At 35.7% G+C, this 24,300-nt stretch overlaps 1 protein-coding gene across 1 annotated transcript in view; it reads right to left on the reverse strand.

Moving 5' to 3' along the window:
• The window catches only part of ACO1 (aconitase 1), a 94,852-nt gene that overhangs the window by 27,431 nt on the left and 43,121 nt on the right, over window positions 1-24,300 (reverse strand). The window contains exons 5-13 of the mRNA XM_074207216.1: window positions 24,097-24,166; window positions 23,806-23,989; window positions 22,658-22,797; window positions 20,295-20,466; window positions 19,488-19,588; window positions 16,852-16,968; window positions 10,769-10,928; window positions 3,522-3,657; window positions 2,156-2,240 (exon numbers count right to left, since the gene is read on the reverse strand). Coding sequence (XP_074063317.1) covers window positions 2,156-2,240; window positions 3,522-3,657; window positions 10,769-10,928; window positions 16,852-16,968; window positions 19,488-19,588; window positions 20,295-20,466; window positions 22,658-22,797; window positions 23,806-23,989; window positions 24,097-24,166 — 1,165 coding nt within the window. The remainder of the gene's footprint in view (window positions 1-2,155; window positions 2,241-3,521; window positions 3,658-10,768; window positions 10,929-16,851; window positions 16,969-19,487; window positions 19,589-20,294; window positions 20,467-22,657; window positions 22,798-23,805; window positions 23,990-24,096; window positions 24,167-24,300) is intronic.

The raw sequence follows: 24,300 nt of genomic DNA on the forward strand, positions 1-24,300 counted from the left end.
GTTGTATCTCTCTACCCTTGGAAGAATGTAAGTGCCTCAAAGGTACAATTGTTACTTTTGTTTTTATATTTCTAGTTTTTTGTTTTTGTATCTCTAGTATCTCTAGTTTTGTTTCTTTAGATTTTGTATCTCTAGTTTGTATATCTCTGCCACAGAAGAAACTTTTTTTTTAACAGATGCCAGTAAAATCAGGATATTTTCTTCCTCTAGCCCATTTATTCTCATTCCATATTCCTCTTTATCCAAGTCTTCTTAGACTGTAACCTTCAGTACGCATTTTTGGCCTTCAAACTACAAAGCCATCTTGATCTCTATCTTAAGTATTATGAGTCATGAAAAGACTGAGGCCACATAGGTGGGTTGTGAAAAGTAATTTCTTGGTCAGTGTTTCTAAGGCTGGAAGAATATGTAAAAGAGAATCAGGTTGAAGGTTGGATCTATCCAAAATGATTGAGGTTCATCTTGAGAGGTAGTGTTTTCGTAATAGTATGCTGGATTTGGAATCAAGAAGGTCTGGGTTCAAATTCTGTTTATCACTTATAGGAAAGTCACCTAACCTAAGTTTTCTCCTTAAGCCTCAGACTCTTCATTGGTTAAAAAAGGAAAAATAACTGTTATACTACCTCTCAGAATTACTGCGATGCTCAAATGAAACAATGATTGCAATGAGCTTTGTATCTTAATATGCTTTGTCAGGTATTCTATAGAGAAATGGTTCATGATTAACATTTTATAGTTCAGCAAAGGGAAAAGCAGTATTTCTTTAAATAGGAAATCACAACTACACCTAAAACATGCTCATATCTGATGTAACTTCATTTTTACAAGATTAAGTTTCTACTAAGTTCATTTTTTTTCTTTAGGTTTTTGCAAGGCAAATGGGGTTAAGTGGCTTGCCCAAGGCCACACAGCTAGGTAATTATTAAGTGTCTGAGACTGGATTTGAACCCAGGTACTCCTGACTCCAGGGCCAGTGCTTTATCCACTGCACCACCTAGCTGCCCCCAAGTTAATTTTTAATTAGTGACCTAATTACAAATTTAATACGAATTTCTTCGAATATAAGCCCTAGAACTCATCATCATCATTCTCCACTCATCATTAGGTAGGTAAAACACAGGCATTTTTCTTCAACCATAAATTTGTTGGTGAGGAGATCCTCATTCAATTACTAAAAATCTTATTCTAAGAATATCAAAGAATTCAATTTTGGTCTTAGATAAACCTCTTTGTGAACCAATAGAAAATGTCATCAAAAGATTCATTTAAACACATATTTGTAGTTTCCCTGAGTTGTAAGTGATGTTAGGCATCATTTAATTTATCTCCTCCATTTTACAAATGAGAAAACTGAGAGGTTAAATGATTTTGCCCAAAGTCAGTAGTTCATTAGTCATAGAACCATAATTTTAACCCAAGATCCAGAATTCTTGTTAAGTGTGCTTTTTAGAGACATGTAGTTCCTTAAGGGAAGTTTCCTCTCCATTCCATAGCATCATGTATAGTAGTATGCAGTGTCATACAGGCAGTCAATAAATTCAGAATTAAATGGTGAAAGCTAAAAAATTTGTGAAGCCCCAAATGATTACATGAAAGAAAAAAAAATAAGATCCAAGATAATCTAAGTGAGAACCCCCCCCCCCCAACTGGAATTTTCTGAATAATGAAGAATTCAATCAAGACTTTGAGTGGAGAATGTACCATATACAAGGGAAATGATATTTCAGGCAGATGAGAAAGGAAATTAGGAATGTTTTTCTGGCAAAGAAATCAAACATGGCTTTACATTTAGAACCAAGTGCTTCTTTGTAGCACAGGATCTTTCATCAGTTCATTTTTTCAGAGAAAAGACATTCTCTATCAGGAAGAAGGTTTTATGTTGGGTTGTACCAGACCCAGGATTTAGACTTATTTTATGTGTAACAGAACAGACATTTGTTGCTTATACTTGTACTCATCCAGGGGATCCCTTCCTATATTTATTCATTTAATTTCTGTTTCCAAGTGGCAATTTCCTTTCAAATAGTAACAATCTACCCTCTCTGGTCTGTTTCCTAAAACACAAATACAAAGCAAGCAGTGCTATCTCTGAGGGTTGGACTGGATGGTTTCTGATGTATGACTGAATGTATTAGTTGAGCCTCTCTATAATTACCTGTGTAATTGCTTCCACTACAGCCTCAGGAAGGGGCCCACTGTTACCAATGCAGGTCATGCAGCCATACCCCACAACATCAAACCTAGGAGTCAGGAAAATTAAATATGAAATATTTCAGTAAATATGAAACCTGATGTTGAGAATAGGACCTAGTCCTATAAATACCATACCTAGTAAGTAAATGCATATTTTACATTCTTTCAATGAACAGAGAGATGTCAGTGAATAGACTGATAAAATATAAAGAATAAATTTTTTTAAATTACATCAGAGGTTATAGGTAAATAAAAACATTGGTCTATAATTTCTTTAAAAATGAAGAGCTAGGGGCGGCTAGGTGGTGCAGTGAATAAAGCACTCCTGGAGTCAGGAGTACCTGAGTTCAAATCTGGCCTCAGACACTTACTAATTGTGTGGCCTTGGGTAAGCCACTTAACCCCACTGCCTTGCAAAAAAAAAAAAAAAAATGAAGAGCTAACAGTAAACCGGAAGCTAAGATAGAATGCTAGTCTTGGAGTCAGAATGATCTGAATTCAAATCTTTTTTTCAAACACTTACTAGTGTGTGTCCCTGGATATGTCTTCTAACTTTTTTTATCTTAGTTTTCTCATCTATAAAATGATGATAATAATATTTATATAGCAGTTTCTTTGTGTCAAGCATTGGTCTAAGTGCTTTATAATTATTTTCTTATTTTATTCTCAAAACATCAGTTATTTTACAGATGAGAAAATGGAGGCAAACAGAAGTTAAATCACTTGCCCAGTCTCATATAGCTAGTAAGCATCTGAGGTTATATGTGAACTCAGATCTTCTTGACTCTATCCACTGTACCACCTAGCTACCAATATGATGATAATGATAGCATTCACTTCAACAGAGAACAGTTGTGAGGATTTAATAATATTTAAATCCAAAGTCTTTTAGAAATTTTAAAACACAACCTAAATGTGGACAATAAGATATTAAATGAAAATGTTATTTTTTGCTAAGGTTGATGAATTTGAGGTTGGTTTTTCATTATTAAGAATTGTTGAGGGGGGCGGCTAGGTGGTGTAGTGGATAAAGCACTGGCCCTGGAGTCAAGAGTACCTGAGTTCAAATCCGGCCTCAGACATTTTAAATAATAATTACCTAGCTGTGTGGCCTTGGGCAAGCCACTTAACCCTGTTTGCCTCACAAAAACCTAAAAAAAAAAAAAATGTGAATAAAACAACCATGAGGATGAGGAATTTTTACAGTATGTTCCATCAAGGAAAATATTATCTCAAGGTGATATTGTAAACTGTTTATATGGAAAAGTCAACATAATTAGTGATCATAGAGAAAGAGCAATGAAAATACCAACAAAATTTTGTCTTACCCAAGTTTAGACAGATAAGGCATAACTCCACTTTCCCTTAGATAATAGGTAACTACTCCACTTCCAGGAGATAAACTAGTTTTAATGTAAGGTTTCACATCGAGACCAGCTTCAACAGCTTTTTTTGCTAATAATCCTGTGAACAGCAAAACAGAAAAGTTCATGACTTCTTGATTCATCTGATAAAATCCAACAAAATTATTTTTTTTCCATTCTGGCTCCCCTTGTTTATCTGGAACAGATAGCTTTCTCATCCTACTGAAGCATCTCTGCCAGGGTAATTTCTCCATATTTCTTCACTGATGACTTTAAAAAAAATCATTATTCATTTCCCTCAGGAAATCATCTTTTTAAACAAAGTTTTTTTTTAAAAAGAAGGGAAAAGAGCTCAAAACCCCCAACATATCAGAAGCATCTAATAGTCTTTCATACTCCTACTCCATCATTAAATCTGAAGGAGCAGAGATGCAAAAATTTCTCAACTTTTTCTCACTTTCTAGCTAGCTTACTAATTGCTACATAGTAACTTTTTATTTGACAGTATCTAAAACTGATATTATTCTTCCCATTTATGCTATTGTATTCATTATGAATAGTTTTTATGACATTTCTACTTCAATTTGTATAAATATTTCCTATCAATTCATCATAGTCTATTATATTTATATATCACTATCTAACTATTCCTTAATCAATAGGTAGCCCCCCAACCAATTTCTTAGCTATCACAAAATGTTCTACTATGAATACACACTCATGTATTCTTTGTCTTTGACTTGCTTGGGGCTATATGCTAAGTAGTAGGGATCTTTGATAAAAATGGTGTGGTCATTTTGGTCACATTTTTAAAATGAAATTCCAAATTGCTTTACAAAATGTTTGGAGGGGCAGAGTCAAGATCATGGCAGGAGTACATTCTCTCCTAGGTGCCCCTCTCCAAATATTTCAAAAACCTTAAAATTAGGACTCTAAATTTTCGAGACAGAACCCACAGAAAGATCCAATGAGGCAATTCTCCAGCCCAAGGTAGCCGGGAAAATAATGGGAAGGCTCTGTTCCATTGCATTGGAGGGGCAGCAGTGCACTGGAGTGAAGGAACTTCAGCTTCCTGGAAACAGCCTCAGGGTGCCTGGGAGCACTGAATCCTAGCAGGAGAAGCAGTTTCCTGACCTGCACCTCAGGGAGCACCAAGCAAGCACAACTTGGAAGATCAGCAGGGAGACCTCTGTCAGAGTGAGCGCGAAGCCCAGGCCAGTGGCCCTCCGCAACCCTCAGCACAGCCCAGATCCCCAGAAACACAGGCCCTTGGAGCTACCAAGTAGGAGCTGCCTGGCAGCTATGCCCCACGGAAGGTAAGGGAGTGGAGGGAGACTGTCAAGATCTGTCCTCTATCCCTGGGTAAGGACTCTGGGGCTTTGACCAGATCCTGGTCTCAGTCTGCCCCCCCAATAGAACAGGGACCCCCCACATCCCCCGGGGCAGAGGGGTGCACTAGTGGTCATTCAACAGACCAGGAGAGCAGTCAGAGCCTTATATACTGAGGCCCTTGTGGGGGTGCTACAACAACATTCAAAAGTTCAGGAAGTACCCCAAAACTAGAAACAGACTGGGGAAATGAGTAAACAGCTAACAAAAAAGAACCTGACTACAGATAACTATTTTGGTCCCACGGAGGATCAAAATACTCAATCTGAAGATGAGAAAATCCAAGCTTCTACATCTAAAGACTCCAAGAAATATAGAAGTTGGGCTCAGGCTATGACAGAGCTCAAAAAAGTTTTTAAAAATCAAAATGATTGGCTCACTTTGCAGCACCACCTGTGTATGTTTATCTTTCTTTATCTTCCCCTAGCCTTCACAACATAAAATATTTCTATCTTTTGTCATCTTTTTCAGCTTGCTGGCTATGAAAAACCTTGGAGTTGTTTTTGGTTTAAACAAATCTTTTATTTGATTACTAATAGTTCATAATTCCTTTTTTGAGAACTATTTTTAGTTTTCAACCATATACCTTTGGAGATGGCTTTGGGCTTAATATATTTGTGGCAATTATCAATCTAGCATATCAGATCCTATCAGAAATATAAAAGATCTTTCTCCTTTTTATCCTATTGACATTGATTTCATTTGTGCAAAAGCTTTCAATTTCATATAATTGAATTTTTTGTTAATTTTCATTTGATTAAGATTCTCCCCTTAGCCATTGTTGAGAAAAACTCCTATGCATTTTCCTCTAGTTTTTTTAATGTGTTGACATGTTATATTTAAGTTAGAACAAGCAAAATGGAATCTTATCATGTGCTGACTACCAAAATGTACTATTGTCTTACCAATCTACAGGCAAATTGTCAGAGAATTAACTTTGAATTATTTATGTCAGTAGAAGAGAGACATTACCTTTCACAATATCTATTCCAAAGTGCTATTTGGCTTTAATAATTAATGATTCTATTAGCAGTATTTGTAGTTAATGAAGACCCAGATCGTCAAAAACTGAACTAATTTATATACCAAGGGCATCAAATGAAGTCATAAAGAGACTTATTTAACTGTCAAATTTTGCTTTATTATAACTATGAGTAAATACATATTATAAAGAATTAGTTTTTTAAAATATGTAACTATTTAGTTTCAATTTACTTTTCTTTTAGGTGGCAGGGGAAAATACTATTGTTTTTGTCTGTCTTTTGTTTTCAAAGAGTACCACATTAGTGGAATAATGCCATGAGATGCTAGTGAATTAGACTTAAGAGAGGGGAAGGCTTTGCAAAGTCACCAACCTTACTTTTTCCTTCAAAGCCCTCTGGGTCTTTGATTGGAGTTGGGCTGTTTGCAGTGGGAGAACTTGTCTTTTTTAAGCCAAGGTTTTTTTCCCAGGTTTCAATCTGACTAAGGCAATGCCCATTTGGTGATTAAGGCTAGATAAGAGAAAGATTAGAAAAGTTGTTGTTTGTTCTTTGTTCTCAAAGAGAATGACCCTGACAGGCTGGGGAGAAACAAGAGGGTACAATGGATAGAGCTGGCCTTCAAACTAGGACAACCTAGGATTGAGTCCCATACATAAAATTACCATACATAATGAATGGTCAGATAACTCTGGACAAATCACATTTCTTCTCAGTGCTTGAGCTATATCTCTAAGAATATAAGTTGCAGAGAAGATGCCACCTGGCACTGGCACTTTCCTTTTTTAGGCATGCCCTATGTCAGGAAAATCATAGGTACAGTTTACCTTTTTTTTAAGAGGTTAAACTGAAGAGAATAAATTGCATGGTATAATTTCTTTCTCCTAAGAAAATGACTTCACTAGAATTAGTATTGGAATGACAATTCTCAAATCCCTCAGATGTTCATCTAAATGCAAGGATTAGTTTTGTTATCATAATTACCTTTTTTGAGGTAATTGTGGTTGTGACTTGCCCAAGGTCACACAGCTAGTAAATCATCTGAAATCAAATTAACTCAGGTCCTCTTAATTCCAGAGCCCCTATCCACTGCTTCACCTAGCTGCCATTACTAATCCCTTAAACTAAACATAAAGTTTTCATTGTATTGGTATGATTTATATAAAAAGAATGAAGTCAGTGGAGTTTATGTTAAGACTGAGATGTGACTTGCAAAAAACACAAAAGATAAGTTTTTAAAAAGGCTTTTAAAGCTATGTTTGAGTAAGAGGATTGAGAAAAGCATAAGCCAACTTCTTGGGTGAATATATGAATGGAAAACTGAGAGAAAATCAAATTACACAATGCCTTTTTGCTCCCATCTTCATTGTCAAATTTATCACAAACAGTAATAAGGGTTATGAAACAAATGGAAGTGAAGTGATAGAAGACTTTAACTAGTAACTCAAAATTAATTCAACTCTCTTAGCCTAGAAGAATCACAAAACAGGTTGCTAAAAGAATCTGTAGATATTTTTGATGAATTATTTTGAATAATAAAAAAGTTTGAAAAATTAAAAACAGAACAAGATTGATTCCTCATTAGTAAAATGAAGGTGTTATATTAGATGGCCTCTGAAGGCCCTTCCAGCTTTAAATTATAATATAATGGACTTTCATTTGGCAGATAAAAAAATAAAATTTTGATCCTTTGACAGGTGGAGTCATTGGCTTAATTATGTAACTACTAAGTGGTATAAACTGAGTTGGAATCTAAGTTTCTTCCTGGGTGGGGAGATTGAAACTATTAAATTCCTTTCAAATCAATCTAGTGATCTAATCTTGATACAGATTTTCTCCTGATAAAAAGTTTAACTGACATTCAACTCTTAGTACAACAATTCTACTGAAACACTTAAAAAAGAAAAGGGAAAAAAGCCTTCTAGTTTCATCCCATTTATGATCTTTATAATTAGTTGACTTGAGACTAAACTCTTTAGTCTTGTGGTGGATCATTTTTTTTTAATTTTTTGACTTACTGCCCTTTGTCTTAGAGACTAAGGAATTTTTTTTATTATAGGAAAATTTGGAAGCTGAGTAAGTTTCACATCATCAAAACCACACATGTAAATAACAATACTTGATCAGTAGTTGTAAATCAGGTGCCACGTATTTTCAGCTTAATTCTGTTGTAGCATTGACACTGAGTCAAGTCAGTAACACAAGAAAAATAAAAGCAAAGGTTTTTGTTGGTTTGTTTTGTAAAGATCTTTAGTGGCTTCCATGCCAAATTAGAAAACAAGTCTCATTTGCCCTCCTTCACTGAAAGCTTTCCTACTTTCTTTTTTAAGAAAGGTTATGGGGCAGCTAGGTGGTGCAGTGGGAAAAAGCACTGGCCCTGGAGTCGGGAGGTCCTGTGTTCAAATCCAGCATCAGACATTTAATAATTACGGGCAAGCCACTTAAACCCATTGCTTTGCAAAAACTTTAAATAAAAGTTTATAATTTTTTTAAATTAGTTACAACTTTGGGTGGTGGAAAGCATACCATTCTTGGAAGTCAGAAGACAGTGGTGTAAGTCTCTGTTCTGATATTGCCTAGCTGTGTGAACTATTTACACATTGGCCTCTGAATCTCTGGTGCTGTGCTAGTCATAGAAAGATATTTCATTATTTGCTTTGTCAACCTCACTGACAAAATATTTAGTGTGTTTAGTATGCACAGGCATCTTTGTCTTATGGAAAAAATATAAATAAATAAAAATCAGAAGAACTCACTTTGTCTCTTGTGAATTAAGTGCATTGCCTTGGGCATGGCCTTATCCATTTCATAGGATTATATTTGAGAATGAAATGAGGTTATATAAAAGCATTTTGTAATGCAGACTGAAGCAAATATTTTTACTTTTTTTTCTGTTTTTCCCTTTTTTTGATCTTTTGCAACATGGCTGATATAAAAATATCATTTACAAGCCTACACACAATCTATATCAAAGTGTTTGCCTTTTCAATGAAGGGGAGGAAAGGATGATTTTAGAACTCAAAATTATTTTTAAAAGAATGCTAAAAATTATTTTTATGTAATTGAGAAAACATAAAATAAAAACAGTCTAACAGTGCCATGCTAGGAAACTGAATCATTTCCATTTGAATTGTCTTAGGAAGACTCTGAAGATTGCTTAGCAGGATGAGGTACTGAACACTGAGGTCCTTTCTTGAACTAAATTGCCAACCATTGAAACTACAGAGAAAGCAACTTCTATGGGCTGTCCATGTTGTCCAAATGCCAAACTTATGCTTGCCTAAAAGATTATTTTAGAGAGAATTCACAAAAGGCAAGGACTCACTCTGATGGTGATCAGAAGAAGTGATATAAGTACATTCTCAAGGTTTCTCTGAAGAACTTTGGAATTGACTGTGTGACATGGGAAACACTGGCATAGGGCTGCCCCATGTGACATACCAACATCAAAGAAGGTGGTGCTGAGCTCTATGAGCAAAGCAGAACTGAAGCTCAAGTCCTCAAGGACTACTTGAGCCTGACCTGTGGTAGAACATTCCAAGCTTGTATTAGTCTGATCAACCACAGTCAGACACATAATACTTTAATTCTAACATAGTGATGTCAAAACAAAGAAAAATAACCAGTCCTTCACAAATTGACTTTTTTAGACTCATTTCGTATTATTTCCTTTCAAGTACTATATGCTCCTAATTGCTGCTTCTCAATCTTGGCATTTTATCTCCAATCTCAGAGTTTTAGCACATAGAGTTGGCCAGGTTCTAGTCCAAGCCCAACTTGATCACTGTTTGATATCACATAACTCAGACTGAATGGAAATAGCAATTGTTTTTCTTTTGGTCAGAAAACCCTGAGAAACCCTAGAAACCCCTTCCAGATTGATTTTTTGTTTACACTAGGTAAAAGAAGTCATTCTTTGCCTTACTTATCTACCCTTAATCAATGAATGGGTGTTGCCTCAGGGTGAGACCTGGTGAAGAGCTTAGCTTAAAAAGGGCAAGATCTCCCTCTGCATCTAGAATCAATTCCAGTCATCATGATCTATCTTGCCACTCCAGTGGAGAAAGTAAGGCTGGTGACTTTGTACAGCACTCCCTCACTTAAATTTTATTCACTTGGAAGTCATGGCATCATCTCCCTGATGTCTCGATTCTCTTTGAGAACAAGGGACAAACAGCAACAACCCACAATATCTGGAATTCACTCTTTCATTGCATGCTTGCTTCTGCCTCTTAAAACTTTCAAACTTAATGAGAGAGGATTTTTTCAAACTTCCTCAAATTGTTTCTGTTTTGTATACATTCAAATTACCCTACATTTGTTAATCTGCATAAATATTATATCCCAAGGGGAAAATACTTTGATTTGTTTTTTGTTTTTCTGCTCCAGGTTACTCCAGAATCAGTGCTTTGTAGACTGTGGTTGGACTATGTCAGTTTATCTGCTAAAAAAAATTTCTATTTTTTTGGTTCTGAAGCTTTAACAATGGTCTTCTTATGGTCTCATAATTTCTCATTCAAATCTTTCAAAAAGAACTTGATGGCACAATTTTTGCAAGAAATAGTCCCCTTCTGTAGTATAACTATAAGAATTGCCTCTCTTCCCTCTAATTAGTTTAACCACAGAAAATTCTCATTAGCAATAACTCAAGTATTTTTTCAAACTCTCATAAAACTGTTAGGTGTTTTACAACTGAAAATCTCCAGAATCTTCTAAAACTGTGACTCACAGAATTATAGTTGATAAACAAATGAGTCCTCATTTTCAAGAAGATTCAGAGTAAAAGCCAACCTTCTACAAACCTGTACAGTATATTTGATCAGAATAATCTAATATACTTACCTGCCCCTAACATCACTGAAGGGTTACTAGTGTTGGTGCAGCTGGTGATAGCAGCAATAACGACAGAGCCATGGGACAGTGTAAATTCACTATTATCATATGTAAATTTTCTGTAATCTTTATGATGTTCTGGAGGCACTTGGAATCCTTTAAATCCTTGCTAAAGAGAGGGGGGAGAAAACCTATTTTTAATCACATTGGAAGTGATAACTACTTTTCTAAGTGTAATTTCACATAAACAGACATAATTTAGTTATGACATGACATGATTATTTAAAGAATACTTAAAAAGGAAAGCTTACTTTTCTTTAAGTCTTTATAAAATAATTTTATATTTTTATTTATAAAATATAAATAAATGTATAATTAAAATTTTATAATTTAAAAGAATTAAGAAGTTTGAGGCCAACTCTGCTTTTTAAAGGTCTCTTGAGATGAAAAATTGCTGCTTTCCTCCCCCAGAATAATAGTGAAAGTTGAAATCTTCAAATTTTATTTTATTTTTGCAAGGCAAAAGTGGCTTGCCCAAGGCCACACAGCTAGGTAATTATTAAGTGTCTGAGACTGAATTTGAACTCAGGTACTGCTGACTCCAGGGCTAGTGCTTTATCCACTGTGCCACCTAGCCACCTCCAAACATATTTATAAACAGCTGACTAATCAAAGTTACTGACAAGAATATTGATATTTTTTTCTAAAGGGACGAATTTTGCTTAGATTGAACCAATCACGTATGAATGACAATACTTAGGAATATTTTTATTTTATATTTCTGTGCTATCATAAAAAAAGCAGCATGGCATAATGGATAAAGCACTGGCTTTGAAACTATGAAGATCTAGTCTCAAGAGCCTCTGCAAATAATGTACTGGCCAGTTTCTCTCTATTGTGCCAGCCCTCTAATTATCATTAACTGATCTTCTATGTGTCTTGTTTGTGCATAGTTGTCCTCCTATTGTGTTCTCTTTTAGACTACCCTCCTTAAGAATAGATACTGTTTGTTGTCTTCTTTCGTAAGAATAGAGACTGTTTTTTGTATTTGTATTTTTAGCAATAAGTATAGAGGCACTTACTAGGAACTTAATAACTACTTAATAACTTCACTTATGACCTGGACAATTCCTTTCAGTGCTCTAGGCATTTCTCTGAGGCTGTAAGTAACAGAGAAGGTGCCAACTTGCACTGGTAGAGGAAGTTTGTTCTCCAGGTAATTTCATGTTAGTGAAATCACAGGTCAGTTCACATTCTAATTCCATTAAGATGGAAGATATATTTAACATGTTGAAACAGTCTAAACAAAATATAGTATACTTTTTTTCTTAACACTTTCTCCCATGGATCTACCAATTAGACAGAAAATGAACATTCATTAAGTGGCCATTATGCATCTAGCACATTACTGCTAGGGATACAGAGAATGGCATAAGGCTATCTTAAGAAGTTTGCAATCTAATGGGAGAGATAACATGCAAACTACTTTGCACAATTAAGTTACATCCTTGTTAGAGACTGTTGTGTATGGGAGCACTGTAAATTATCTTCACCTGGTGTCCTTGAGCACCAGAGTCTTATCTTACTAAGTGCCATGGGTGTGGGAGTGGATTAGAGACTGGGGAAGTTTTTATACACTGGTATTTGGATCAATAAATGGAGATCTTGGAGACCTTGACCTATAGGGAGAAACTTGTCTTCCTTGTCTTCCACCCCTTCAATGTTCACCTGGGGAAAAGATTGAGGGAGTCCAGAAAGGGACTCAACATACTGACAGCCAAACAGGGACTCAACAATATCCAGTATAAACTGAAGATAATCATTAGAAGGTGCTACAATTAAGGGGATCAGAAAAGGCTTCCTATAGAAAGTACCATTTTAACTAGTATGAAGGAAGTCAGGAGGCAGAAATGAGGAGGGGATACACTGCAGCCACTGGGGACAGCTAGAGAAAATGCTCACAGTTGGGAAATGGAGTATCTTGTGCAAGGAACAGCACATATGCTGTTAGGTTACAAAGTATGTGTGTGCAAAGGGATATAAGGTGTTAGGAGAATGGAAAGGTGGGAGAGGGCAGGTCATGGAGGGCCAAGGAAAAACTGTTACATTTAATTTTGGAAATAATAAAGAGCCACCAAAGTTTATTGACTGGAAGGGGGATGTAGTTGGAGCTCTGATTTAGGAAGATCACTTTTACAACTTAGTAGAAAAGGAAATGGAGTGGGGAGAAACTTGTAGAAGGCAAACCAACCAGCAAGCCACTATAATAGTTCAGGTGTGATATGATGAAGAATGACACCAGGGTGGTACTGTCAAAGAAGAAAAAGAAGTCTTATATGAAAGATGTTTTGAAGGTAAAAGTTGACAGATATTAGAAACGGATAGGATGTGTGTGTGTGTGTGTGTGTGTGTGTGTGTATAAAAAGATGAAACCCAGGTTTTGAGTGGGGGAGGCTAAAATGAGAATTTTGATTTGTGGCATGTTGAATTTAAAATGTCTACCAGATATACAGTTTAAGTTGTCCAATAGACAGCTGGAGATGAAAGACTGAAGGCAAATAGAGATATTAGGACTGGATAAAAAGACTTGAGAATCACTAGTATAGAGAAGATAATAGAATGAGATCCCAAAGTGAAATAATATAAATGAAGAAGAGTACAACCTTCTGGACTACTTTTTTTTTTTAAGTTTTTGCAAGGCAATGGGATTAAATGACTTGCCAGCTAGGTAATTATTAAAGTGTATGAGGCTTGATTTGAACTCAGAGCACTGGCCCTGGAGTCAGGATGACCTATCTACTGTGCCACTTAGCTGCCTCCTGGACTACTTATAAATAGCATTTGTATGTCAGCATAGGAGACTGAAAAGGAGTATTAGTCAGTTAGAAGGAGAACAAGGAGAAAATTGTGTTACAAAAACCAAGAGAGAAGAGAGAATCAAGAAAATAATGCTGGCAATGTAAAAGAGTGCAGAGAAATAAGGATGAGGACTGAAAAGAGAACATAGACTTGATAATGAAGAGGTCATTAGCATCTTTGGAGAGAGCAGTTTTGGTCAAATGATGTTAGAAATTAGATTTCAAAGAATTAAGAAAGTGAGAAGAAAGAAAATGTGAGGAGCAACTAGAACAGTACATAGAGCATCAGTCCGGGAGTCAGGACCCGAGTTCAAATGTGACCTCAGATATTATATGATACATACAGCTTTGATAGCTGTATGACCCTAGGCAAGTCACTTAACCCCAATTGCTTTGCCAAAAAAAAAAAAGAAAAAGAAAAGGAAAGTGGAAGTAATTTATGTAGACAGCCTTCTTAAGAAAGGCTTTTCAGTGTATTTATTCACAAAAGGAGGAGAGAGAGGACAATATTATGTGGGGATGGTTGGATTATGTAAAGGTTTTTTAAGGATAGTCAAGCAGCCAGTAGATTGGGACAGATTGAGGGTAAATAAGAGAATGGAGTTGATACAGGGGACAATCTGCTGGAGAAAATGAAATGTAATGGGATCTATTTGTTCAAGGAGAGAAGTTAGCCTAGATAAGGAAAACAGACATCTCATGTGAGACAGAGGTTTGAGGTGATAGTGGCAGAAGGCAACTGAGAAATGTGAATTGAGGAGCAAAGGAGAAGGCAAAAACTCTTGGTGACTGGCTTCAATTTTTTTTCAGTAAAATATGAAGTAAGGTTTTTAATCTATAATGGTGGAAGTGGGGTGGTGGAGAGGTCTAAGAGATTTGAGAAAGGATGAAAAGGTCTAGAAAGGCTCCTGTAGTGAATGGGATAGATAGTAAGTCAATTAGGGAGGTATAAAAACATTGCTTTGCTGCAGAGAAGGTTTATTTGAACTGTATAACATAACACATCACTTTTGTAGAAAAGGCCAGTATAATTTTAAAGTTGTCATAACACTAACAACTGTAAAAGTGTTTTAGTCTGAAATAAATAAAGATTGGGAAAAATAATTCCTTTTCTACCACACCTCATGATGTGTCTCTCTTTATCACAAGAGGTATTAGGGGGTAATTCCTTCTCTGCAAAAAAAAAAAAAAAAAAAAAAAAAAAGTCACTCCCCAGTTAGCTTAAATTCTGTTTAAGAAAACATACCATATAGCACTTTTTTGGAGACAGGGGTATCACAAAATACATATCCAGTGTCACAATTCCAAAAAAAGCATGGGAATCAAACAACTATGGACAAACAAATTACATACAGGATAAAAATAATCAATAGAAGGAAGTTACTGAATTAAGGAAAGGCTTCTTGTAGAATGTACTCTTAATAAAGAATATGAATGATCCAGTAAAAGGAGTTTCAATTTCCATGTCTGGATAACTGGACTTTGATCATCATTTATCTGTATTGCTTTTTTTCCCCTTATTTTTAATTGCTATTTTTGCCTTTTTTACTTTTTAAAAAATATCAAGCATTTTTTCTGCCCTCTGATCTCTTCTCCCTTCTCCCAACTGGGGAAATGAATACAAAGACAAAAATGAAAGAGGTTCTGACCTCAAGGAGCTTATAATCTACATTAGGAAGAAATTATTTGAAATTAAAAAATTAAATACAAAATATGTATAAAGTAATTTGGAGGGCAGAGTAGTAGCAACTGCTGGGGGGAATCAGGTTGAGTTTCCTGTAGGAGGGGAAATTTGAGCTCAGTTTTAATGAAATAAGGTTCTTTGAGATAAACAGGGAAAAATTTTCAGGTATGGGCACAAGATAGGTATTGAGTACTGGCAATAGCAAATAGGTCAGTTTATTTGGACCACAGAATGCTTAAAGGAGATCAGCATTCCAGAATCTTGGAAAATTAAGGTAGACTGTGAAGGGTTTTCAATATGGAACACAGAAGCTTTTACTCTTTGATCCAGTGATACTGTCCTTTTCCAGCTTGCAACCATTTTCACTAGCTGTGTTCTGGGCCTGGAACTCTCACTCCTCACTTCTCTGACTTGCCTTAAGGTCCAGGCAAATCCTACCTTCTACGAGAAGCCTTTACCATTCTTTTTCCATTTCATCCAATATATGCACCTTATTTGTCTTCCCCATTAGACAGTGTTTAGTTATACCAGCTTTTAGCATGGCACAGTGTAAGTGTTTAATAAATAAATGCATATTGGCCTGACTAGAGTCTTCTAGAGCAAGGAAGTGACATGAACAATGCTTTCAAAATATCACTTGGTGGCAGTGTAGAGGATGAGAAAGGGAAGGAGAGAAACCTAAGCAGAAGGCTCTTTCAATATTCAAGGCAAAAGAATGTAGGGTCGATTAGGGCTGGGGCTACATGTGTGGAAAGAGGGGAATGGATGGAAGATACACTGTGGAAATAGAAGCAATAAGATTTGGCAATCAAATAAATATGAAGGGTTGAGGGAGGTGTGAAAAGTCTAAATTGACTGGTGCTTCAAATATGGTTGACTATGGATTATGACAGATGGTTTAGACAGAAATAAGAAAGTCAGAAGATAAAGAAGTATTTGTTTTGGACATTGATTCAATTTCTGAAATATCTTCATTGTTGGGAAAACAATACTTGCTATTGCCAGTAATTGAGCTTTTGGTCACTCAATCATCTCCAATTAGAAAAGCAGAACAGAATTTAAAACATAGTACAAAGAGAATAGTATTAAGTTTGGAACCTGAGAACTGAGATGAGATTTCCATCTATAGCTATGGAACCTCAGACAAGTGACCCTGTGTGGACTTCACTTTCTTCCTCTTTAAATGAGCTTGGTAGACAAGATGAAATTTAAGGTCCCTTTGAGTTGTAATTCTATGATCCAATGACTTGAAAAATAAGATGTTTGTAGAGTCGATTTGTAGATATTTGTACAGTCTGTATTTGTAGAGTTATAGGGGGAATCAAATGAGAAAAGCATGTTGAATACTAACTAAATTGAAACATGCCATCAAGAAGAACCCTCTTGGGGGTGGCTAGGTGGCACAGTGGATAGAGCACCGGCCCTGGAGTCAGGAGTACCCAAATTCAAATCCGACCTCAGACACTTAATAATTACCTAGTTGTGTGGCCTTGGGCAAGCCACTTAACCCCATTTGCCTTCCAAAAACCTAAAAAAAAGAACCCTCTTACCTTTGCTCCCAGGCAGCTCTCAAAGTCTTTTTTCATTTCAGATATTGCAACTTTATCTTGAGGTCTTTTCGGTCCACTGCAGCAGGGTACCACAGTTTTCAAATCCAACTCCACAACCTGTTCAAAAGAAGTCTAGGATTTATTGATATACCAGCAAAGAACAAATATTAACTATGAAAAAAATTAAGTTACACAAATCTTGAAAATATTTAAATATGCAAATAATTTTTGGAGTAAGATAGGATGAGGCAGATAACACATTCTTTCTTCTCAGGAAGATCTAAAGCAACATAAATAGTTTTTGTCTTTCACTTTGGAGAATGAAATAAACCCTTTGAAATGATATACAATATTATCCATCTGATCTTTTTCTATCAAGAGTAGCACAAAAAGGGCAGCTAGGTGACACATTGGATATAGCACCAGACCTAGAGTCAGGAGGACCTGAATTCAAATCCAGACTCAGATACTTAATAATTACCTAGCTGTGTGACCTTGGGCAAGTCACTTAAACTCATTTCCCTGCCAAAAAAAAAGAGTAGCACAAAGTGAGCTGAAAGAAATGACTGAAGGTCCTATATACAGACTGGACATTTTCTTTGGGTTGTCAAGTGAGAAATTCCTGGAATTTCTCATGGGTCAAGATATAGTATTATTTAGTTCACTCTTTTGTCAAGATTTCCTATGAAACCAAACAATGTCTGCATTTGTATTGTACTATCAGTCCTTGATTACCAGGAAAGTCTGGTTTTTAAACTGGAACACTGGAAGAAGGCAAGGATGAAGAAGAAAAGAAAAATGGGCTTTTTCATGAGTAGACTATTATAAAATTTCATCTTTCTTCAATCCTTTTCCTTCCATCCCTTCTCTGTGGCATAATGATGATGGGTTCCATTTTTTTATTTGACTCCATCTCATCCCTGTTTTAATTACTTCTCCTCAAGGCTCCTTGAGGTTATTCCCCTTGCAACCTACTGTCAATAAATTTCTTTACATCAAGAAAAACTTCCACATCTTCCTTGATTATCTGAAATCATTTGCCTCCTCTTTGTTACTATTATCTACCATCTATTGGTCAGTTAGGTGGTACAGTGAATAGAATGCTGGGTCTGGATTCAGGAAGATTCATGTGCATTAATTCAAATCTGACCTCAGATACTTGCTAGCTGTGTGACCCCAAGCAAATCATTTAACCTTGTTTGCTTGGTTTTCTCATCTGTAAAATGAGTTGGAAAAGGAAATAGCAAATCACTCCAGTATATTAGCCAAGAAAACCTCAAATGGAGTCAGACGTGACTGAAATGACTGAACAACAACAAAAACCAACTTTTTAGGTCATTCTAATTTTACCAAAAATTGTAATGTCTTCCTCTCCACTTTAAAACCTCCCATTGTCCTCAAGAACTTCAATATGCATTATGATTCCTTTCCCCAAGTTAAACTATCCCCAACATGGTCCTATTTTAAAATTCAGTTTCTAAACTGAGTTCCGTAACTTTTAACTCTTTTGGTGATGAAATTTTTTTTTCCCTTTCATCCCAGTGCTGAATATTTTCTGCCAAATCTGAGTCGAAACACAAATTTCATAAAGGATCAGTTATAGTTTATGTTAGTTGCTCTCTAACTACCCTATAAATTAACCTGAAACAACTAAATAACAAAATTTACAGAGAACATGCAGTTCCCAACATAACATGTTCCTGCAGCAAATGAGTTAAAGTTATACTCTCTTACTATCATAGTTTTTATAATTCTATTTCTACACTTTGCAAATCTGTCCCTATTTTTCTAAGTCATCATCCAAGTATAGGCCCTTATCTCTAACCATCTATGCTACTATGAAGGTCTAACAGATAGTCCACGCCTATATTCCTTCTTTTTCTAACCTATTCTTTATTCCTGCATGAATAATCTTACTTAGAGCAAAAATTTTCAAAATATCTATCCCAAAATATTCTGCCTGGCTTTCAAGACAAAGGTTTCCAAACCAGCTATTATAATCAACTACATTAACTTATTAAAATATTTCAAAAAGTACAAATTGATTTACAATAGATTAAATCACATTCATTTTGGCATACCTTTTTAAAAGGAAAAAATTATCTATTTCTTATTTGTATATGCAAAATAAAACTCTAGAATTTATTAATTTTTTCATATTAAATAAGGGTTTGGATTATTGAGGGACTGAAAAAAGTTGAGAATTCCAGTTCTATAACATTTTAAGCCTTATCTTATCTTATATCTCAGTGGAATGTTTTGCTTAGAATAGGTACCTAATAAATACTTACTATTTATTATTACAGGATCCAAGTGGACATTGTCAAACTTTCCCTTAGTTTTCAAGTTGATATAGTGTAATCCTTATGTGGAATAGGGGAGGGATATACTGTCAATGATTCTTTAAAGAAATAATAAGTTGATTTTAAAAATACATGCCACAATTTTTATGTATATTTCCACTCTCATATTTTCTACACAGATTTTTATAATTCATTTGTGCTTTTGTTTTAAACCCTTTGTTCTATTGTCCTGTAGTCACTGTCCAGTGTCTTACACATCTATGAGGGAGAAAAAGAAATAGTGCATATCAACTTCCTTGCTATAGTTATGTTCAATAGTAATTCTCTACATACCTCAGTAAAATCTGGGTCTTGAGATGAATCACTGAAGTCCCTGAACATTCCAACACTTTGGAGGTACTTCTGAATATTCTTAACTTTTTTTTCATTACGACCTAAAAGAAAATTTTAAGGAATTAAAGTTAACATTCTTAATAAGTACTAGTCAAAGACTATACATATGTGAATTCATCAATAAATATAAAGCTGTAGAAATACGCTAGGAATTGGATGAGTTAATTGATAGTTCTCTTCATTAAGTCAATTATTCAACAATTAAGTGTTTACTGTGTACCAAGAAAGGCAAAACATCCCCTGCCTTCTTTCCAATGGGAACAGACAACATACAAACAACTATGTACATCTTAGTGATATGTGACATAGATAAGAGATAGAGCAGAAACAATGATAGCTCAGTGGAGGAAAAATAGGAAAAGACCTCTTGTTCAAGGTAAGATTTGAGCTGAATCTTGAAGAAAGTCAAAGAAGTCAGGATGTGAGGTTGAGAGGAGGAGCAGCCTAGGTATGGCAGAGACAAGGAGTCGATGAAAATCACAGTCTTTTAAGGTCCTGACTACATCAAAACAGTTAAGTCTTTTAGAAATGATTAAGTTTCCAAACTTCTGAAAATACTTATCTCTTGTCTATTCAACAATTCAATGCTGTTAAAGCAGTGAAAATGAAGAAAAAAGAAGCTTCCATAATAACATATTCATAAACCAAGCAGAGACAAAACTGGAAGCACAGATTTGTGATCCAGGGGTCAATATTTTATTAAGCTAAGCATTCACTTTCTAGAAAGATCTTTCGGTTCCCACTTACCTGTTTGGATGAGGTACTTGATACTAACTTCATCCACTGGGAAAAATGCAGCAGTTGCACCATACTCTGGACACATGTTGGCAATGGTGGCCCGGTCAGCAATAGACAGTTGGGCTACCCCTGGTCCAAAGAACTCAACAAATTTACCCACTACACCAACCTGGCGAAGGTGCTAAGAGGAAAGGACAAAAAAAAAAAAAACCCTTGAGATCATTTAAATCCTTTATTAAATATGTAAAAACATATCAATGCAGATAAATATTCATGTGCCTATGGGTAAGACAAAAAAAAAGTCTTCCTATAAACCAGCCTTGAAGGTAAAAATTACAAATAAAAATAAACACACAGTATTTAAAAAAAAATTAAGCCAGCCTATATACCCTTCCTTGTGAAGATTACTGTGTAACAAAAATGAATTAAAGTTTTTTCTGCTCATTCAGAATAAATCTCTACTTGCTCTGAATGAGCAAGTGACTGGCTTATTTCCAAAGTTTCAAAAAACAATATCATGAATCTCAGAACAGGTTAAAATTAGATATGGCAAAAAAAAGAATCACTTTAGCATATCTATACAATTTCATAATAAGTGACCAAATGCCATTCCAGGTCTTTATTTTTATGTGTCATCAAAATCAGTTGATTATTTTCATTCCAGCAGTTTCTTCCTTCATTGTATTTACCTAAGAATAATTTGTAAAAAAAGTAGGCTTTACCTAAGTTTACTTTGTACAAAATGGAAGAATGGTCCACAGAAAGGGAATAGTTCATAATGGCTAGTAGTTCAGCCATGGAGTCTTAATGCTAGGATTCAAGTCCTGAATCTTACACATACTGTGTGGCTATGGGCAAAGGCTCTAAGTTGCAAATGAGTTATTAGGCTGCTTGAGGAAAAGAAGAGGAGCTGCTTACGTCTCTGAAATTACAGTTTATTGGAAACCTATCTCCATCTAAAATATTTATGCCAACCTCAGAAAATCAATGTTCTCCATTTCTCTAAAAAATTAAATGCCAACAACTGAAATGTCACTTTGAACAAATTTGCTAGACTATGGAATCATTCAACATGACAAGATAGTTGACAGAGAAAGTAGATTTTGAAACCTCATTCTCCAAATAAGCTTAAGTCAAAAATAAGAATGAAGCATTTAAAAAGTAAACATCATCAACTTTCAAAACAACCTAAGTCTCCATAATATACAAGAGGAAAGAAATGTATATAGTTTTCTTTTTATGGCAAGGCAATGGGGTTAAGTGGCTTGCCCAAGGCCATACAGCTAGGTAATTATTAAGTGTCTAAGGCCGAATTTGAACTCAGGTCCTCCTGACTCCAGGGCTGGTGCTCTATTCACTATGCCACCTAGCTGCCCTTATATAGTTTTCAATTATTCTGCCAGACAAAGAATTGGAAATCCAGTAAATGTCCTTCAATTGGGGAATGACTTAGCAAACTGTGGTATATGTATGTCATGGAACACTATTGTTCTATTAGAAACCAGGAAGGACGGGATTTCAGGGAAACCTGGAGGGATTTGCATGAACTGATGCTGAGTGAGATGAGCAGAACCAGAAAAACACTGTACACCCTAACAGCAACCTTGAAGGACTTGCTCATTCCATCAGTGCAACAATCAGGAACAATTTTGGGCAGTCTGCAAAGGAGAGTGCCATCTGTATCCAGATAAGGAGCTGTGGAGTATGAACAAAGTTCAAGGACTATTCCCTTTAATTTAGAAAAAAAAACAGATAGCTTATTGTCTGATCTTGTTACCTCTTAGACTTCTCTTTAAGGATATGATTTCTCTTTCATCACACCCAATTTGGATCAAGGTACAACATGGAAACAAAGTAAAGACTGACAGAGTGCATTCTGTGGGGGGGGAGGGAGGAGGGAAGCAGGATTGGGGGAAAAATGTAAAACTTATATAATATTAATTATTCTGCCAGAAAAAGTTTTCTAAATTGAATCTGCTTTCTTTTCACACAGTAAGCAGCCCTGCTCTACAAAAAAGGAGGTCCTCTGAGATTCTTTGTCAAGTGTCTTCAGTTTTCCAGAATTTGGAGTGGACAACTTGATGGGCATTGCAAAATAACCCATGTCAGGACACAAGAAGTATAAGTCATATATTTTCTTCATAAATATACCTGAAACTTACTTGGTAGCTGCAATTTAAAAAGGATGAATTAGTCATATCATGAAATTAATACAGTAACAATACATCCCCCAGATTATTCTCTAATCCTATTTATACGTCTGCTTCCTTTAATTTTTAAAGGATCTATTTCCTATTTCCCTCACATAACAGTATAGCATTGTTTATCATTATTGCATTCTGAAAATTAAAAAAATGAAAGCAAACCATTACCTTGGTGATTGTCAGCACTATATCAGTGGAAGTTACCAGAGGGTCAGGATTTCCCTGCAGCTTGTAACCGAATACTTGAGGAAGCACCATGCTGATTGGCTGTCCCAGCATGACAGCTTCTGCTTCTATTCCACCCACACCTGAAGCAAATGACTTAAGATAATTAATATTTAAATAGGATAAGAAGAAGAAAGACAGTCAAATGCCACCATAAAGAAAGAAGTTTCTTTAGGGTATTTTTATTAACTGCATCTTCTAGCAGGGGTGTCATAGAGACTGAACCTGTGACTTTATTCACATAAGGAATTTCTGAATGAGAACTCCTACCAATTCAGCCAGAGCACTGAAGAGTTTAGTGCTTTGCTCAGTACCACTAGTGGGTGTCAGAAAAATACTCTGAAGCTAGGACTTCCTGGCTTTGAAGTTGGCTCTCTGTGGACTATTGCTGCCTCACCCTCAGTCAAAATATTAAAAAGAAACGCAAACTCAGACTTTGATTAGAACACTGTTGAAATCAAGATCTTATGTTCAAGTCTTTTTGCATAATACTTTGCTTGGTGATGCATAGATATAGAATATAGATGTCTTATTGATCACAGACAGGATCCAGACCATGTGAATGAGTCATGATAAATCCACCTCTGCACAACTGGAAAACACATTCCAAAGCTTTTGTGCTACCAATAAGTGGCTGTTAATGCCTTCATTTTCATTTTCATCCTTAAAAGACAGCCAGCACTATTACCAAGCCCAGGCACAGAAAGGGTTAATAAATTTCAAAGTATGTCAGACAGGTAGTCTGATAGAGTGAGAGTATAGTACTATTACGCTGAAATAAGAACTCTTCCTGATGTTTGTTTGCTTGTTTGTTTCTTTCTTCTCTCTGTCAGTCTCAGTCTCTCTCTCTCTCTCTCTCTCTCTCCCTTCCTTTCTTCCTTTCTTTTTCTTTCTTTCTTTTGCAAGCCAATGGGGTTAAGTGGCTTGCCCAAGGCCACACAACTAGGTAATTATTAAGTGTCTGAGGCCACATTTGAACTCAGGTACTCCTGACTCCATGGCTGACACTATCTACTGCGCCACCTAGCTGCCCCTTCCTGGTGTTATTTTCAAACTACAAAGTAGCAGGTAAGAAATAAAAATGTACTTACCCCAACCCAGAACACCCAAACCATCAATCATTGTGGTATGTGAATCAGTGCCCACCAGGCTGTCTGGATAGTAGTATCCATTCTGATCAAATACCACTCTTGCCAAGTACTCTAAATTCACCTGGTGAATAATCCCTGAGCCAGGGGGAATAATCCTCATGTTGTAAAAAGCCTGGGAACCCCACTAAGAGTAAGAAAAAAAAAGTAAACAAAATTGAGAATCTGATACACATGTAATACCATATATATTGAAAAAGAAAAAAATAAAATCCTACGAAATTCTGCTCCTACCTTTAAAAATTCAAATCTTTCTCTATTCCTTTCAAACTCTAGATCTTGGTTCTTCTGTACACTATCTGACCTGCAAGAGAGAAGAATCAAATAAGTAAATATAAAGGTTTGAGACAATCTTTCATGTGCAGTCTGATACCATTATGTTCATTCCACCCATTAGTATATCAAAAAATGTTTCAAATGGATATTAGGCAAAATAAT

The sequence above is a fragment of the Macrotis lagotis genome, chromosome X (genome assembly GCF_037893015.1).
Source record: "Macrotis lagotis isolate mMagLag1 chromosome X, bilby.v1.9.chrom.fasta, whole genome shotgun sequence".
NCBI classification, from domain to species: Eukaryota; Metazoa; Chordata; class Mammalia; order Peramelemorphia; family Peramelidae; genus Macrotis; species Macrotis lagotis.